At 42.6% G+C, this 18,902-nt stretch overlaps 1 protein-coding gene across 5 annotated transcripts in view; it reads left to right on the forward strand.

Annotated features, from left to right (window-relative positions):
• The window catches only part of LOC122928382 (protein Wnt-7b), a 294,690-nt gene extending 278,652 nt beyond the window's left edge, over positions 1-16,038 (forward strand). For 3 of the 5 annotated variants that reach the window (XM_044281164.1, XM_044281166.1, XM_044281165.1), the window contains 2 exons: positions 5,818-6,089; positions 14,554-16,037. In XM_044281164.1, coding sequence (XP_044137099.1) covers positions 5,818-6,089; positions 14,554-15,033 — 752 coding nt within the window. In that variant the 3' untranslated portion in view covers positions 15,034-16,037. Of the gene's footprint in view, positions 1-5,817; positions 6,090-14,553 lie in introns of all 5 variants that reach the window. The other 2 variants (XM_044281163.1, XM_044281162.1) reach the window with 2 other exon arrangements.
• Positions 16,039-18,902: the final 2,864 nt, after the last annotated feature.

Here is an 18,902-nt window from a genome sequence, read left to right on the forward strand (position 1 = left end):
CTGTGGGCTCCCCTTTGAACCGAATCGTCTATTCGGATCTGAGCTAGACACCATTATGGAGGGTCTATCAGACAAAAAGGGGAAGAGCCTTCCCCAACAGCCCTTTCGAGGCAGGGGAAGACAAGCCCGCGGAGGCCGACCAGGACAGCAGGGACGTAAGGATTGGGGGGGGCCGCCTAGAAAGTTTTCTAGGCGTTCCCGCAAACCCACCAGGGAGGCAAAGCCCTCCTGACTATGGGCCTCTCAGAGGCTCTTGGATAAACCCTGCTATCCCTGCCGTTACGCCTCTGGATTTTCCCATACCCCTCCCCCACCTTTCTGTGGGGGGGCGTCTTCTCCACTTCAGCCACGTATGGGCCCAGGAAATCCAGGACCCCTGGGTCCAAAATATAGTAGCCGTCGGCTATCTAATAGACCTTATTTCTCCCCCCCCAGGAAGATTCATTGCCACACGCAGTTTTTTGCCAACCAGGCAAAGGATCTTGGAATCCTATATCCAAGACTACCTTTCCAAGGGAGCCCTGGAGGAGGTACCGGCAGGGGAGAAGGGTCTAGGGATTTATTCTCCAGTTTTCCTGGTACCCAAGAAGACAGGAGATCTTCGGATGATTATAGATTTGAGATTTCTCAATCGTTTCATAAGGAGGACCAGGTTCCGCATGGAAACCATAAGGTCAGTCAGCCACCTCCTCAACCCTGGGGATGTGATGGCTACTCTGGACCTCAAAGATGCTTACCTCCACATCCCGATCCATCCTTCCTCCCGGAAGTTTCTCAGGATCGCGGTCCAGATATCAGGAGTGTGCAAACATTTCCAGTTTGCCGCCCTTCCCTTCGGAATCTCGTCTGCCCCCCTGATCTTCACCAAGGTGGTAGTGTCGGTTGTGGCAGCATTGAGACTCCAAGGTCTGACCATTGTCCCTTATCTGGACGACTGGCTTCTTTTAGCCCCTTCAGTCCCGCTACTTTCCCACCATCTTCATGTCGCAATTTCTTTTCTGCTCCGCCTAGGCTGGATAATCAACTGGTCGAAGTCGAACGTGAGCCCTTCGACTTCTATCCATTATCTGGGATTCATAATCGACTCTCTGCAGATGTCCCTCCAGTTGACACCGGAAAGAAGAATGCGGATTCAGGACCTAGCAAGGTTCCTTTATGTACCACGACGAGTCTCCATACGGACCCTCATGAAGATGGTGGGGCTCATGTCAGCGGCTGCGGATGCAGTCCCTTGGGCTTTATGGCACCTCCGACCTCTTCAATCGGAGGTCTTAAGCAAATGGAACGGCAGCCCCAAGGGGCTAGATTCCCTGTGCTCCCTATCCAACCAAACCCGGAATTCCCTCAGATGGTGGTTCCATCTACCAGAAGGGAAGTCTATGACCCAACCAGCTTGGCTCATATTGACCACGGACGCGTCCCTTGTAGGCTGGGGCGCTCATCTAGACGGGTCCCCAGTTCGGGGATCCTGGTCTCCTCAGGAGCGGCATCTTTCTTCAAACCTCCGCGAGATGCGTGCTATCCGGCTAGCCCTCCTTCACTTCGCCCCTCGGATTCGGGGCAAAGCAGTGAAAGTCCAGTCAGACAATATGACTGCCGTGCTTTATATAAACAAGCAGGGAGGCACAAGATCCATACCCCTTCTTTTAGAGATTGGGGTAATTCTTCGGTGGGCAGAGCTGAACCTATCCCATCTATCCGCCACTCACATCAGAGGCTCCCTCAATGTCATCGCGGACCGCCTAAGTCGCGGCCTACCGACCATGGAATGGTCATTACATCCGGAGATCTTCAAACAATTAGTCTTCAGGTGGGGGATGCCAGAGGTGGATCTCATGGCAACCAAGTTCAACGCCAAGGTACAAAGGTTCTGTTCCCTTTACAGGGAGGACAACCCCCTGGCGATAGATGCTCTGACAATACCGTGGAGGTTCAGGCTGGCGTACATCTTCCCTCCCTTTTCCATGATTCCGAGGGTATTGATGAAAATCCGTCAGGATCAGGCCTCGGTAATAGCCATCATACCGTTTTGGCCCAGGAGATCCTGGTTTACCCAGCTCATTCAGATGAGTCGGGGACAATATTGGAGACTCCCCCGGAGCAGACCCTGGTGTCGTGGGACACTCATCTCTGCCCAGATCTGCACAGATTCAACCTGACAGCCTGGAGGTTGACCAGTCCCTTCCCAGAGTAGAAGGGCTCTCTGAGTCGGTCCTGGGAACATTATCGCATTCCAGAGCAGAGTCTACCAGAAAGGCCTACTCCCGGATTATGAGGATCTTCACCTCTTGGTGTAGCTCCAATCAGGTGGCGTTTGCAGATCCGCCCCTCGCAGCGATCCTACAGAGACAGAGGTCTCTCCCCTTCTACCCTGAAGGTCCAAGTATTTGCCATCTCGGCCTGTCTTAACAGACCATATTCTCGGGACCCGCTCATCAAGCGCTTCCTTAAAGGAGCGGAAAGATTGAAGCCTACAATACTGAGACCCGTTCCTCAATGGGATTTGTCAGTTGTTCTTAGGGGGCTAGCATCTCCCCCCTTTGAACCTTTGGAGGAGGCAAGTTTTAAACTCTTAACACTTAAGATGGTTTTTCTTCTGGCCATAACTTCGGCCAAAAGAGTTTCGGAGCTTCAAGCTTTCTCCGCGTTATACCCTTATACCATGTTTTTACAAGATAGGGTCCTTTTGAAATTTCTACCTTACTTTAGACCTAAGGTTTCTACCTTTCAAAATATTAATCAGGTAGTCTCTCTTCCTGTATTACTCTCTGCCTCCTCCCCAGATGCCCCTGTCCGACATCCACTGGACATAGCTAGATGCCTTCAGATCTATGTGGATAGATCCAAAGAGTTCAGGAGGGATGAAAATCTCTTTATCCTGTTTGCCGGTAAGTCAAAAGGCCGTAAAGCGTCTAAGACGACCATTAGTCGCTGGGTTAAGGAAGCCATTAGGGAAGCCTTCATTTCCCAAGCCTTAGATCCTCCGGAGTTTGTGAGGGCCCATTCTACAAGGGCCGTAGCTACCTCTGTGGCGGAAAGAAATCTTCTCCCCCTAGAGTTGATCTGCAAGGCAGCTTCCTGGAGCTCGGAGTCTACCTTCATCTCCCATTATAGGATCGATGCTAGGATATCTGAGTTCTCGGCCTTTGGGCAGACAGTCCTTACTTCTGCCGAGCATGAGGACCCTCCCTAGGGGATTCTTCTTGCTATCTCCCCATCTGTGCTGCTGGTAGGACGTAAGGGAATCGTTAATTTCTAACGATAATTTGTTTTCCCTTAGTCCTAACAGCAGCACACAAATTTCCCGCCCTAAAGTACTTTTTTTCTTGTAACATACACGGTGGGCTGGGGGATGAACCCCTCCCTTTAAGGGAGCTGGAGTTCTTTTATTGGTTTAGGTCTTTGGGCTCATTAAAAATTCCGCCGGTCCTACCAGTCCACGGGGGGCAGTTAACCCCATCTGTGCTGCTGTTAGGACTAAGGGAAAACAAATTATCGTTAGAAATTAACGATTTCACTCTAATATTTTCCAAACTGTATGAAGAAAATCACAAAAATATTCGCTACATTCCTCATGAACAATAGCCATTATCTTCTCCACATTATAATATGGGCCAAAGGGCCCATTTTTGTGAACTCTACTGATCTACACTTGGTCCACAGTAAATGTACGGATTAGCAGTCATCACAACATAGCACTGTTGGGACTGTGTGGTGATATTAGTTGAGCACTAACTTGTTCTATTATTCGCCCTGAATGGTACTATTATATAAGCACTGTAAGGCATTGTGATGTAGAAACTGTATGAAACAGTTAGTTGGTACTGTATGAGTATTGTTTGTGAACCATTGTCTGCTCGTTGCTTCCGCTAAAGTATTAAGGCATTTGTTTGCACTGTATAAGTTAAAGGGGTATTCTTATCTTAGACATTTATGTCATAGGCTAGAAATGTCTAACCTCCCACCCTCTGAGACCAGGACCTATGTCGAGAGCGACCCGATTGCTCACTTCTTTCTGTAATTCCTGTAGAACAGAATGGAAAGAGTTGCATACATGAGCTGCCAACTCTTGATATTTTCTCATCCTGGATGTGGTGGCCATCAGATGGGATGGGGATTGGAAGATACCTGGTGTTTTAAATGACCCATGGTAGGTGGAGGACTCTGTTGCAGAACTTGCACTGGGGTCCAGAAGCCTTAAGTGAAGCCTCTGGTTTGGATTTGTCGCAAACTTGATGTTACATAGATATCAATTCTAGTCTAGAATTTTTTGAACAGTTTTTTTAATTTCTTAAATATTTGCTCTATGTATAAGTGACAGGTGCCCTTTAAAAACCCATGCTTTATACAACTATGTATTACTGGCCCCAGGTGACACATTACATACAGCGGTGTTTGTGCTAGTCTGTGTATACAAAGAATGAGCCCAAATGACAGTAATAGACTTTTCTCTTTCTGATGTTCCTGTATGCCAGCAACATTACGTACATTTCACATTTCAGGTCATAGAAGAATGAAAAGGATTTCAGTTATTCATTGTGCGTAAATACACTCTCTCAAGAATCTAGGCCTAGATGTTTTGCTGCTCATCTTTTAAGATTGTGACAGTTGGACACTGTATTTGCCAGAGATAATTTTGGTTAGGAAAAAAAGCCGATTTTGCGCGAAGCCATTTCTTGGGATCAAACCTATACTATAAGAATCCAGTGTGTATACAAAAGGATGTATTGTAGAGAAAGACCCTCTAGCTGCTATGGTTTTGGTTCAGAGTGGACTCAGAGCCTGCATTCCTGTTGATTCTCCTGAACTTCTAATGTCATCATCCTGCAGAATAAGCATTAACATGTATTACAACATCCAGGCTGGTCCTATTGATGGCATAAAAATAGACCTGTTGTCTAGACCTACACCACATTTTCCACAGTGGCTCAGGCTTGATGATAGATTTGGTGCATGGCTAGACACGTTTATCTAACTTTATGCCACCAGTTGGTTGGCTTAGTATGCGAAAGAATCTAATACCAGAATTGTGGAGCAAAATGTCTTATGGCCCCATATGACACCAAAATGTCAATAGCCCCTTCCATGAAGTCACACCCATTTCTCAAGAAAGGTCCCCCTGTCAAGATAGGTGCAGAGGACATTCCTAAGACTAGATTCACTAAATAATTCTAGAAATGTACCAAATTGCGCCAAATTTTAGCACAATTACAATAAGGTCTAGATGTTCTCACCTTGGTATATCTGGGCTAATGAACTGTAGGAAGAAAAGATTTGTCAACACAAGTAGGAGAAGATGATTTAGATAGGGCTGTAATGAAATAATGCCACACTTGTCTTTTGCAGTCAATGACAAGGTGGTAGCACAAACAAGTTCAGGAATGGTGGGAAGTGGTGGTGTCTACCATCACCAGGATTTGGCAGGCTAACTACTTTGCGCATTTCTTTGACAGATTTTGCATATATTGTCAAGCTGATTTTTCTTGGGTACCAGCAGGGTAGGGCTGCTGTACCCTGGGCCCACCAGAGGAAATTATTCTCAGGGTCTAAATCCCATATTATCAAATTAGTCTAATAGATTATGATTCAAAGAAATATACTCTATTGGCTAGTTATTGACTCCAAGGGCAGCTTTTTTTCTGAATATTTGTGGCCACTATGGTATCAGAGCCTGGGCTCACCGGAGGATCCTCTGGTGCTCTGGTGAGCCAGTCCAATTCTGGGTACTAGGAACTTGAGATGAATCAATGACAGGCCTAATCTTATTTTTTTTTTTACTCCCTGTGTTAATCAAACATTTGTATTCTGTCTCTGCAGGTAGCAGGGAAGCTGCTTTTACCTATGCCATCACTGCCGCTGGGGTAGCACATTCTGTGACCTCTGCCTGCAGCCAAGGAAATTTCAGTAACTGCGGCTGTGACCGAGAGAAGCAGGGCTACTACAATCAGGAGGAGGGCTGGAAGTGGGGAGGATGTTCTGCTGACATCAAATACGGCATTGAATTCTCTAGGAAGTTTGTGGATGCCAGAGAAATAAGAAAAAATGCCCGGCGGCTCATGAACCTTCACAATAATGAGGCTGGAAGAAAGGTATTCTAGATCAGGGTAAACAAGTCATATTTATTGGTCAATGATATAGGGGAACTTTTTGCCATCTCCAAGTCCTGTTGCTGAGATATTGTCTCTAGAGGCCTTATACCTTATTATACATATATCCTCTAACTTCTATTTCTGTGCACCAATCTTATGGATAATATGAGGGTCCTGCCAAAGGAAATTATTCTCAAGGTCCTACCCCTATATCATCAATAAAATTTAATGGATTTTGAATTGAAGAAACAGACCCTAGTGACAAGTTATTGGCTCCAAAGGCAGCCAAATGGGTTCTTTCTCCTCCTGGATTTTGGGCCCTATTATAGTATGAAAGCCTGGGCCCACCAGAGGATTCTCTGGTACTCTGGTGGGCAAGTCCAACACTGGAGGGGCGTATGTTTTATACTTACCATCCAGGTAGAGTTCCCCTTTGTGCCTATTTTATAGAAGAGATGCATATTGGAGAACAGTAGAACACCTCTTTGAATTTGGGGACCATGTAACAGAAATTGTTGCCCAGATGTCCACTTCCCCCCATGGATTCCACAGGGATGGAGTGTATATTATAATGTTGCCCTTTTTATAAGTACAGCTTAAGGGCACCACACCATAGTATAAGACCCTTTTAAGAGTCAGGTTTCCACCAAGTAATGGTAATCCCAATTCATATTTACTACTTGTGTATGACAAAATAGGGGCACATTTATTTTGACCAGTGTTTTAGACGCCGGTCTTAATAAAGCCCTAAACCGGTGGTGGATCTGACGAAGTTATGAAGAGGCACATCCAGCGCAAGTCTAAATGTAAGACAGCATCCGAGCTGTCTTACATTTAGACCATTTTCTATGCCTAAAACAGACGTAGAAAATGATAAATGAGACGGGCCTGCTGGCCTGTCCCCTTCCACACCAAACCCACATTTTTAGACCTGGTGTGAGCGGGCAAAGTTGCAGATAGCGGCACAGCTAAACGTTGTTATCTGCGCCTGAAATACGCCTAATTTAGGAGTATTTCAGCATAGTAAATGAACCCCGTAGTGTCTAGAAGGAAAGTCATGTTTTTGTGCTTGTGATTGCACAGTCACATTTTTCTACCAAAGGAAATGTTTTTGTTTATTAAAAATGTGAAAGATTTCTATGCTAAGTTATGATAATTTATTAAAGTTGTAGTATGAAAGACTAAGGCTGCACCACCGTAATTGCCAACAGTCCCGAATTTACAGGGACTATCCCTAATTTTCTGAGACAGTCTCTGCAAATTAAGGCTGTCACTGGCCCAAAAACCTTTATAAACCCATTTAAACCTCACCCACAAATGGGTGGTCCTGCACAATTTGATGTTCTCACGGAGGTGCCTTTTTTACTATATTAACTACAAAGTTGGCAAGCATGCACTACTGAAAGATTCTAATAGCAACATATTCCATTCTGATTTCTGTCAGATGGGACTGAAATCCCCATATACTTCAATATCTAAATCCTGCCTGATTTGCAGGTAATTTGTGTGTATTTGCTGGGACACCAACAATAAGGTGATTTTCTGTAGGTCCAGACAAGGTCTCCATGACCTCACTACACATGAGAGACTTAGGAACAGGAAATGTATCATCAGAATCTCAAGCATATTATTATGTATAATATAATAAATATTATTACATAATTATTATTATATTGGGGATATCTGTAGCATTAATGAATTAAAAAACAGTTCCCTCATTTTTAATCTACTGTAGGAGGATATATATCAGTTTTTTGTCTAGTGGACCTCCTAGTCTACACACTTTTTTATTTGATCATTTAAATAACGGCCTGTCCTGGACGATAGTTGGCTACATGCATACAGTCACTGGCGGCCAGCCCTGTTCATCACAGACAAAAGTAATATAATTTTTTTTTTAATAGAAACTGGCCAGGTTTATGGCCCAGAATTTGTTCATATGGTTTACGCAGTTTGTTTCCTTATTAATAATTCCGTCATTATTACCAGTAAAACATGATCGTCTTTGGCAGATCCAAGGGGACCATTACACAGCGGTCTGATAGAAGTTTTTGCTGACTCCAGTTGGCTCACACAATTATATAGTTTGAAATACAGACTCAAACCCATCAGACTCAACCAGGGACAAAACGTGAGGCTCCTAGGTCCTGATGCAAAGGTCCTCCAGAGTAAGAGATGCTCCTTGTAACCTTTCTCAAGTCTGACCAAAAGATGATGATCCTGGACAAAGGACCTCCTCTATTAACCTAAAATCCCCCAATAAGCTATATGAAAATTAGTTTTTGAAACACGATCACCAATTTAAGGCCCCTTTAGGCAACTCAGGTGATCTTCATACAACAAGTTATTTTGTCTGCAACCAAAGACTTGACCCCTCAACCTTTAACCTCAAAGTACAAGACGTAACTACATGGTTGGGATAGAGGTTAATGACTTAACTACCCCTCTAATATTGTCCGACAGAGTTCTGTGGGTGTGAAAGGTGAAGCAAACTTGTAAATGCTGCTCAGAAAATGCCAATCATTTGCCTACAGCGCGCAGGCTCATCTTCTGAACAAGCTACAAAATTATTGTTGTGATAGTGTAAACCTGTCACCGAAACAATGGTCTTTGCTACATAACGCAGCAGTAGAGAAGTGGTGTGATGGGTTTGGACAGTGGAATTTACACCTCTGCCTTGTTTTGCTCCTATGTGCAGAGAAGACATTTGCAGAATGTACCCCCTCAGACCTCACCCCTTAGTGAAATGGAGTTGAAGTTTTCAGTCATTGTGGAAATTCTAAGAGGTACTAATTCTGTTTCTGGAGATCCAGCTGGTAAGGAGTCTGTAGGGCAATGCTTCCTGGAAGAATCTAAATTAGCTCCCCTCCAAACAGAGAAAATCTCTCTTCATGATAACACTGCCTGCCTTTGACTTGTTCAGTCTTCACACAGCAACAATTGCCCTCATTTAGTAAAACCATTACCATTGCAACCTACAGTATCAGACTGCAGCTTTCATTCTTTAAAGGGGTTGTCCCACAAAAAATATTTTACAGTTTTCACACCAGCACCTGGATCTGATTTATTTTGTAGTTGCATATAATAAAAAAAATAGCATAGCTACTGAATTATTCAATAAAATTTATCTATATTGTGCCACCTGCTGTTTGTTTTTTCTTATTTCTTTGTCCTGCCCACTGAGATGGCCGCACATGCTCAGTTTCTTCCTTCATCCTGAGCTGTGATAGGGAGAGCATGGACACGCCCCCTGAGCTGCAGCAGAAAAGACACTCCCTTTGGGCTGTCAGCTTTATATAAATCTAGCAGAGCAATGAATGGGAAGATCTCTGGATCCATGTGAGGTATAGGGCTGGTTCTAACTTTGTTAGAAAGGTATTGTCATGGACTATATGATGTCTGATTTTCATTAGTTATGGGATAACCCCTTTAAACTGCTCTGGGGAAAATTAAACTTGGTATAGGCAACAAGACCAAAGTAGTATTAGATTTTTTTAAATAAATGAGGCCCATTATATGAATCCAAACTATTCATGGAAATGCTGGTGGAATGTACTGCGCATTGCCAAACATCCACTAAAATAATAAATTTTTGGACCGGCACAGTTTGTCCTGCCTTTTAGAACACAGACTGGTTTTAGCCAGCAGCCAACCAGACGCCCTCTTTCCATGTAAGCAATATGATTACCAACCTGCATGGAGCAAAAGGCATTGGTTGCCACCATTACTATAGGTGAATGTGATTGAGTCAGGTAAGGTCTAGGTCCTTGACGTGAGAAGGAGGCTTACTTACAGCAGATACAGTAAACTTTTTGCCTAGGTCCCTCTTCCTTTTTTAATTCAGGTCTGGGTGCAGAGGTAGCATTAACACCTGGAGACCCGTCTCCCACATAACACTTCAGTATTAAAGATGAGCAAATTGATTTGTACAAAAACAAGTTTGCCCCTCCTACTGGAGCAGAGCTGTGCATGCGCCGTTACACTTCCAGGTGTCTGGCCCTGTCAATCATGCAGATGGGGGAGCGTCAGGGGCACTTCGTCGCAGGTGTGGAACTCTTAATCTCTTGATGAGATGAATCGATTCGTTCATATCTAATCAGTATTATAAATGACACGTTTGTTGGGGCCCAAGACCCTCAAGTTAGGCCTTCGACTGGTACTCTGTTGGGCCAGTCTGACCCTGTCTACAGCAGGCTCCATTCAGCAATTTGTTGTCTTTCCACCACAAGACAGCCTACCTATTACTCAGACAGCAGAATCTGTAAACTGTGATCTCTACTTGTCCTATAAAACATATCATGAAATTTTTATTGCTTATATTTCTTAGGTGGCATTTCTCTCAACATAGGCTCAAGGCGTTTCCACCTGCCCTGGCACTACCCGAGGGTTTATCTGCTGTCATCTAAATTTATAGAACCAACAAGTTCTTACCCAAGCTGTAGCCCTTGCTGACAAGTACCTGCCTGAATAGACCGCAGGCTGCCTGCATGATTACAATAGAAGGTGTCTGGATATTTGTAAAATGGATAATTATACGGAGCAGCTCACCCAGCTGAATTCTGGATAGAATTCCTTGCATACATGTCATTTTTTATTAGTTGAGGGCTGAGATCATAATAATGGTGACTGACATGTAGCAGAAGGCTGTTATTTTATGTCTACTAGGCAGATACAAAGGCCGTGTAAATTCTGCTGCAGTCAACATCTGTTACAGGAATGTGCCACCCCCACCCCACAAAGATCAGGGCAGCCAAAAACAAATGAGCAGGTACAGGAAGAGGTTGTCAGACAAACCATTATGTAGCTTTAAAATCTCAGCCTTGCTTTGTGAAACTTAAAGAATTGTCAAAGGAACCCATCAGCAAGTGTTTCATTTCCCTACAGTGCCTCCATAGGGAAAACCAGGTATTACATGTTTGCCATTGATATCAATGGTCTGTCTGTCATACTAGGTCCTCCAAAAGGGAGAACGTTTTTTTTTTTGTTTTTTTTTGTAGCTGGCTCTATAAAGTAGTTGTCACTTTTCAGGCTTATTCAGTTGGTCTAAAATATCTTTAACCTACCAGTACTAATTCTATAATACTGCCCCCTATGGGCAGTCTTGACAGAGGACTAGAAGATGTTGCACTTCCACTTCATTTCCATTAGCAAACCATAATGATACAATTGTGCTGGCAGACTGTAAAAAAGGCCTTCTCCAAGGGCTCAGCCAGGAGACCAGAGGAAAATAGTTGTCCCTGCAACCTTTGTAATAATCTTTTAGATTGCTGCTTGCTGCCAGTGAATTGAATCCGTCATGCTTGCATTCAAAGATCAAAGACTGAAGTTGTTTTTCTCGCAACTGAGGGTGTGTTACATTGTATCATCTGAGGCAACACTCTGTGAACTGAACTAGACAGCATCATAAATCTCTTCCCTGATCTGTAGGTACAGATTCAGAATGTAATCAACATACCATATGTCCATTCACTGGCAGAAAGCAGAGGTTTTGAAAATGGTGAGGGATTCAAACACAGAGTAACAGACAATGGAGTAGCTTTAGTTGCAGACTTCAGTGCCATAACTTTCTGCTCCTGGACACCAATGCTAAGCCTGTAGCAGGGTTGCCCCCCAAATATACATAATTTATATTACCACCTCTTGCGCACTAAATCACAACTAATGATGGTGAATGTGGTCATGTTGTGACACCCAACATAACCTGACGCAGTTCAACATTTAGCAAAAAAAACATACCTGCTGAATTTTAGTGCAACCAAGTCCAGTGTCATTAGCTACGGTTTTAGCAGTGTCACACTGCAGTCTGAAAGAGTTTTCCAGGATTTTAGAAGTGACGGATAATCCTAAGGATAGGCCACCAATATCTGATTGGCCTACACAGCTCCACCGATTGTGAAGTGGACAGAGTTGGTTACTGTAGCACTGCTCCTATTCACTTCAATGAGAAAAGGACTGCAGTAACCAGATAGGTCTACTACACGATGGACAAGCTATGTAGTTCCAGTACATGAGTGATTTACGACACCAGTGCTTCTGCAAAACAGCTGATAGGCGCGGGTGTGGGTTGCCGGACCTCCACCAAACAGATATTGACGGCCTATCAGCCATCACATGTAAAACTCTGGACTATCTCTTTAATGTTGTGTGGCCAAGGTTGCCATGTAACCCTAACCTTAAGGCAAATGCTCTGCTACATTTGTATATTTATGTTTGCAAATATTTTTTCATTGTGGATTTTGTTTTATTTAGTTTTGGCGTCACTGTTAGGTGTTCACACCTGCTTTGTGTTTCAGTGCTGTATTTGGTCACCCAGAATGCAATCTATGAGCCTTAGGCAGGGTGGTTAGCATGAAAATCTGCCTTGTGCAGTGGAGCGGTGTACAAGATGTATGTCTGCATGTGAGGGCTTGAAACGTGATTATTACATCTGTAGAGAGTTCACCATAGCTAATAGTTTCTCCATCTGTAACCAGGAGCTCCCTGACACCCACCACTTAAACCTGGTTTGCTCTATAGACTTTGGCTCTAGGCCTGAGGTGGGAATTCTGCAGAAGGCTGCCTTGTAAGTTAAACATGGTATTGATATTCCTCATCCAGCATAATTTTCTATGGAATCCAAATGATGAGGCTGCCAAACCCTTGGAAGTATTAGCTTACAGTTTAGAAAAATCATTCTGTACCAGCTCTGTGGTTTCATCCAGGACAAAGGTACATGCAGGCTCAAGCAGGGCACAAATACATCGTAGAAGAACGGGGGTAGAAATAGGTCCCTCACTTAGAAGATATCCAATAATGGTATAGTCACTGCTGCTTTTGTCAGGTCCCCCAATGGCTCTCTGTTTCCACACCACATGGATTGACCGTATAATGTAGTAACATCATGAGTGCAATGGCCAACTGACACCTACTATAAATGATCATCCACTTCTGTTGATCCAGGTTTTCTCATTCAATCATAAGTAATAAGGGTTGAACAAGTTGACTGGACATTACAGGAGAAGCAGATATTAGAATATTAGAAAGAGCACCATTCCTGTTTGTGTATAGTATTGCAAATCTGCACCATTGTTTTGCTAATTTGTGTTGTCACATTTCTGGCTTAATATTTGAGTCTGCCTTATGGGTTTGTGAGCTGTGCAGTTAGATGGATTTACACAACCCAATGTTCGGGCCACTTATTGTGAATGAACGATCCTATGAATGCTCGCTCCTGATAATTTGCTCTTCTAAAGGTGCCGCAGATCATCCCATGAACAAGTGAAATGCTCATTCATCAAGTGAAATGATCTGAGGTGCGGACACCTCAATCATCATTCCTGGGCAGCAGATCATGCTGTCTAAACAGCACTCTGCTGCCCAGGAACAATGATGTAAATGTAGTGTTTCACCTCCACTCAACGAACACCCGAATGTTGGGAATTAAGGCTTCAGCTGCTCCTCGCAACATCTAAATGCACCTTTAGACAGGGCCATCACCTCTCACTACTGGAACTGTTGGTCTTGGCACTCAAAACTTGAACCCTGGATCCCACAGTAGGGAGTGTAATTTATACACTGCATAATTGTATTATCTGGACACTACAGGAACATTTTAAAATTAGTGGGTCCAGTGCAAAAATATCTTGAGTTGAAAAGCCCCCAGGCCCTCCTGATCCCAGTCCTTACCTGAACACTCTCATACCTTAAATCCTGTGTAGTAGCTATGCTTTCCTTCACCTGGGACACAGATGCCTCCTCAAGCCTTAACAACGACAGATTACCCTCATATTGCCTGAAATATCTCTTATAGCTCTTGCCAGATACCCCAATAACAGCCTCAGATCCCCACTCCACCCAAATGCCTGTCAAAGATCTTCCTGGACTAACCTTCAATTCTTCAGTGTGTCTGTACTCATGCAGCTGCTCTATTTGCCCTATGTTTGAAGTGTCCCCTGGGGCACTATATGGTAGAAGGAGAGGTGTTAAGATACTGCACAGCAAAGAAAAAGAGGGTCAGTCAGCACATCCTAATGCGCAGTTGCACGCATGACTAGAAACACAAAAAACACAATGCAACCGCCATAGTACAATAATGCCATAGTAATAGAAAATATTCTGATGCTAATGCTACGCATATTTTGTAAAATTTAGATTCTTGGCAAACACATTTTGTACAAATTATTTGGGCCCGTCTACCAAACGTCAAGGTGATCTCTCTAAGACAGGAACATAACACTAAATGATACCTGTTATGTGCCATAATGACCACCATAAAATTCAGGGAGTGCAGGTTCCACATGCATGCTGGGTCCATTGTGTTTTTTTTCTTTCTTTAAGATACTGCACAGGGCATCATCCAACCGAAGGCCACATCAGTGCCTATGCCAATTAAGCAGTGGGATCAGCACTAATATACTGTAATACCGTGAAGATGACTACATAGAAATAATCTTTAATATATATATTTTTTTTCACCTGCAAACAGGTATTAGAAGAACAGATGAGGCTGGAATGTAAATGTCATGGAGTCTCGGGATCCTGCACCACCAAAACCTGTTGGAACACTTTGCCAAAATTTCGGGATATTGGATTTATTTTAAAAGAGAAGTACAATGATGCCGTACATGTGGAAGTGGTAAGGGCTCACCGGCTACGCCATCCCACTTTCCTAACCGTCAAAAAAGTCAAAAATTACCAGAAGCCCATGGAGACAGATCTGGTGTACATTGAACGTTCTCCAAACTACTGCGAGGAAGACAGTACCACAGGGAGTGTGGGGACTCAAGGCCGACTCTGTAACCGCACCTCTCCACATGTAGACGGTTGTGACCTTATGTGTTGCGGTCGAGGATACAACACCCACCAGTACACCAAAGTATGGCAGTGCAACTGTAAATTTCACTGGTGCTGTTTTGTCAAATGCAACACATGCAGCGAAAGGACAGAAGTTTTTACCTGCAAATAGAGCACGACGGTGCCCATCAACCCACATTACAGGACCACTATGGCGCCATTTTGCACACTTAATTTTCTTTATTAAGAAAATTTTACCCTTTTGTTACAGACAGGGATGGAATGATTCGTTCATTGCTGATATCCTAGTCTACCGTGAGCATTGCACCTTTTCACGCTGGAGGGGGTTATTGTAGATATTTTTTTAAATTATACATGTTACAAAAAGTCTAAAGGAAACAAGTGAGAGAGAGGTCACAGCGTTATAATATGGGACTGTAAGACTGCTGAGAACGGACCAAACAGAATAAACTATAATACAAATCTCAACTATTAGCTAAACAAGTTCAATGTGTATCACTTGCCAGTCACACTGGAATTATTCTAATGAACATAAAATTTTATAATTATTAATTTATGTTTTTAATAGTATGAACAAATTCTGAGCACTAACGGGTAGCGTGTGTCCTAATTCCCTACTAAATGTTAAACGTATAGTTGTCTGACTTACAGTGAATCTTGTATATGTTATATTTTCTACTTTGTGCTACTGAGGGGTCCTCAATTTATTTTAATTTTCAACATTTTTATTTTGATTTTTTCCCTCCCATTAACCGTTTTGCAGAGCATAATAGAGTACTAAGTGGTAGCAGACCTGCTGGATGACTGCAGATAGCACAAGTGTCGATCAATACACAGGAACTTAGTCACAGCAAATTTATAGATTAATGTTATTAATTAGGTATGACAACATCCTTCTCCCTGGCCATTACTCATTCGTCTGTCCAAATGAGACCTCAGCTGTTGCAGAACTTTAAGCACACCATGAATGGTATATTAAACCAACTACCTACGTACTGTATAATGTTCGGTATTTGTTCAATAAATGTTTATTTTCTAGATATTTGGATTCTAAGGCTGAATCTTGCCATTTTTTTTACTTTTGTTTCAAAATGTTTAATTCAATGAAACATGAACAGAATTTATCACAAGGGGTAGATATTTGTGAAAAAATATGGACTATTAAACAAAAACTATCACAGCTTCCACAGGCTCACTTTTTTCCTGGCTTACAGAGATACTGTGCAACCCAAACTATTTAGTATATGTTAATACTATTATAGATATCTGTCAACATTATTTTTTGTGGTCTGTAGGAGGTATTTCTTTGGCTGATTTGGCCATAACTTTGGTTGATCTTGGTTCCTCTAAGGTGTGGCCTAACTTTGTATAATTTTCCAGGGAATAATATTGGTTAAGTAGGTCTCTTTACACATTACACCATTTTTTATTTTAAAGTGTACCTAGAAACTCTAAAAGTGAATATCTGAAATAAAATTGGAAAAACTAGAATGGAACCAAAAGTAAGGTAGAGGAACAAACATGACAAAGGGGTTCACTTGTGTTTTGTGAATGCACGAGGCATAGCACAATGAATTTTATGTGGAACATTCCATTTAGCCTGAGAATATATAAAACGCATTAAATAAATCATTATAGAGTCTAGGGTTATGCTGGTGTACCCCTTTAACCTAGATCCAGGGCCTAAAGCTTGTGGCTGTTTGTCAGAAGATAATATTCTCAGGCTCATCTCTAGTTGCTTTATTGGTCTCAAGCCTTAATCTCCCCATTCCAGAGAAGTTTGAATAGCTATTCCATTCAATGTCTATGGGACTGATGGAGATAGCCGAGTACTAAACTTGGCTATCTTGATCAGTCACACAGACTTTGAATGGAGTTGTAGTACACATGCATGACCAACTTCCTCCAGAATGAGGGACTCGGGACCTCCATATTAGAGATAGTGTGGGGCTGAGCAGTGGTTCCCCCCGCAGTCATACATTTGTCACCTATTCTGGGGTACAATGAAGGGTTACAGCTCCTGTACAGACTTCTGCATCTCCATGGTGACAGACAACAAACAAACCTTGTGTAGTCTAAACTGCAGTCACACCTCTTCACTTCCACCAGTCTCTTATTTCTTATTAACTTACCAAATTCATGTTAGAAAGAAGTAGGAGACAGTTAACAGGAAGTATGGCTGCAGGATCAGACTACACAAGGTTTGTTGTCTAGATCTGCATATAGTAAGAGCTGTAGATGCAAAATAGTTGAATTTTTTTAATGAAGCCCCTTGAGGAAAGAGATTTAAGTTTTTCAAGTTTAGATGCATAAACAAGGTAAAAAAAAAAAATACTGTATAGGTGGAGATAGCCTTTAAGGTATTTGATAGAAAGTTCATTCTTCCTTTCAATCCGTTGATTGATACCACTGATGTTAGGTGAGAAGCATTTATCCTAACACAGATTGGCTTGAAGAAGGCTGTCGTTGATTCACACTCAGGGGCAGGGTCAGATATTTCACAGCAGCTCAGATGACTGTATTCTAAACTTTTTGACCATTATCTTCTCCTTTTATGATAGTGTTCCAGGAATGTGGAGAAACTTTGGCCATCTGTAATGGAGGAATGAAATAATAGCTTGCATCAGTTGCATTGGTATAATGGAATCTCATGAAATAGTGTGATTTACTTTCAAGGTTCATATCTAAAGCTGTAAGTGTCTGATATAGTTGTCCACTGAAAGCACAAACAAAGCTCTGTTTTCAACAAAATGAGCTGATCATAGATTCGTCCCACTAGTACTACACCCTGCCAAGAGTTTTCCATCAGGGGAACCCATCAGCAATATTCCCTAAGCTCATTTTTGCTCTATGGGAACCGCAAAGAGGTTGTCTTATGAAGATCTCCCAAAACAGCACAGGTTCAGTTTCAAAAACCAGAAAGCTGTAGTTGGCTATACATTCAAATCAGTGGCTGACCATGTAATACATGGACAGGCCAGGTACGCCATATTGAGAGCCTCCATACTTGGGGGCTGTCAAGTCAGAATAATACTACAGTAGTTTAACAACAGCCAAATCCTGCAGGTCCCAATAGGGTGGCTAATTACCTTGCTCCTTTATTAGTCAAAAAAAAAGTCAGCTTTTATTTAATGAGATTCAGAGACATAGTGAAAAAGTAAGGAACTACAGGCTGAACCTTAAATGGGGTTTTGAGGTCCCTTTATCCTCAGGATAGGACATCAATATCTGATTGGCTGGGGTCTGACACCCCACGATCTTGCAGATCATCTGTTCAGGATCTGGAACTACAGCTCAGTCCATTGTGAGTAGTGGACGGAGCTGGTTACTGCAGCACTGCTCCCATTGAAGTGACCGGTGGTGGAGCTGATTGGCTGGGATGAGGGGTGTTGGAAACCATTCCCCAATCAAATATTGGTGGCCTCTCCTGAGGAGAGGCCATAAATATAAAAAGACCAGAAAACCCTTTTAAAGAGGTTTTGTGGAGAAAAAAAAGGTACAAAAAATTTGCTGCAAAACCACAACAGGAGTCATGATGAAACATTAAATATTTTAGATAAAATCATTAAGAGAAAACTCTCCAGAAATATTGACATTTTTTGCAGACCAGGTTATTTGAGCAGACACAGATTGAGCGCTCAGGTATTTGTTCAAGGTGGGGGAGGGGGTCACATATTTCATATTCTCTGTGTAACTTGACTGATGACAATTGACATCTTTAGTGAAAGGTGCTGAGAGCTGATAGCCTTCACCTTCTAATGCTACGTGCGCAGTACTCTGCTGGAACTACTTCTTTAAAAAACTTAAGATGTAAAACGTGTTGAAGCATCAAATCTACTACAGTCTTGATAGTAAGTTCAAGGAATTTTGAGCTTTCAAATGATGCGACTTTCCCTCGATGTATGTTATGGCAGTTTATTTTTGTACCCTGTAGATCCGAGCAAAAAATTACAACCTTGGGTTTTTGTGGGGGGTTTTTGTCACAGAAAACCATTTTGGTTGTGATAGTAATAGGATTTT

The sequence above is a fragment of the Bufo gargarizans genome, chromosome 2 (assembly GCF_014858855.1).
Source record: "Bufo gargarizans isolate SCDJY-AF-19 chromosome 2, ASM1485885v1, whole genome shotgun sequence".
Lineage (NCBI taxonomy): Eukaryota > Metazoa > Chordata > Amphibia > Anura > Bufonidae > Bufo > Bufo gargarizans.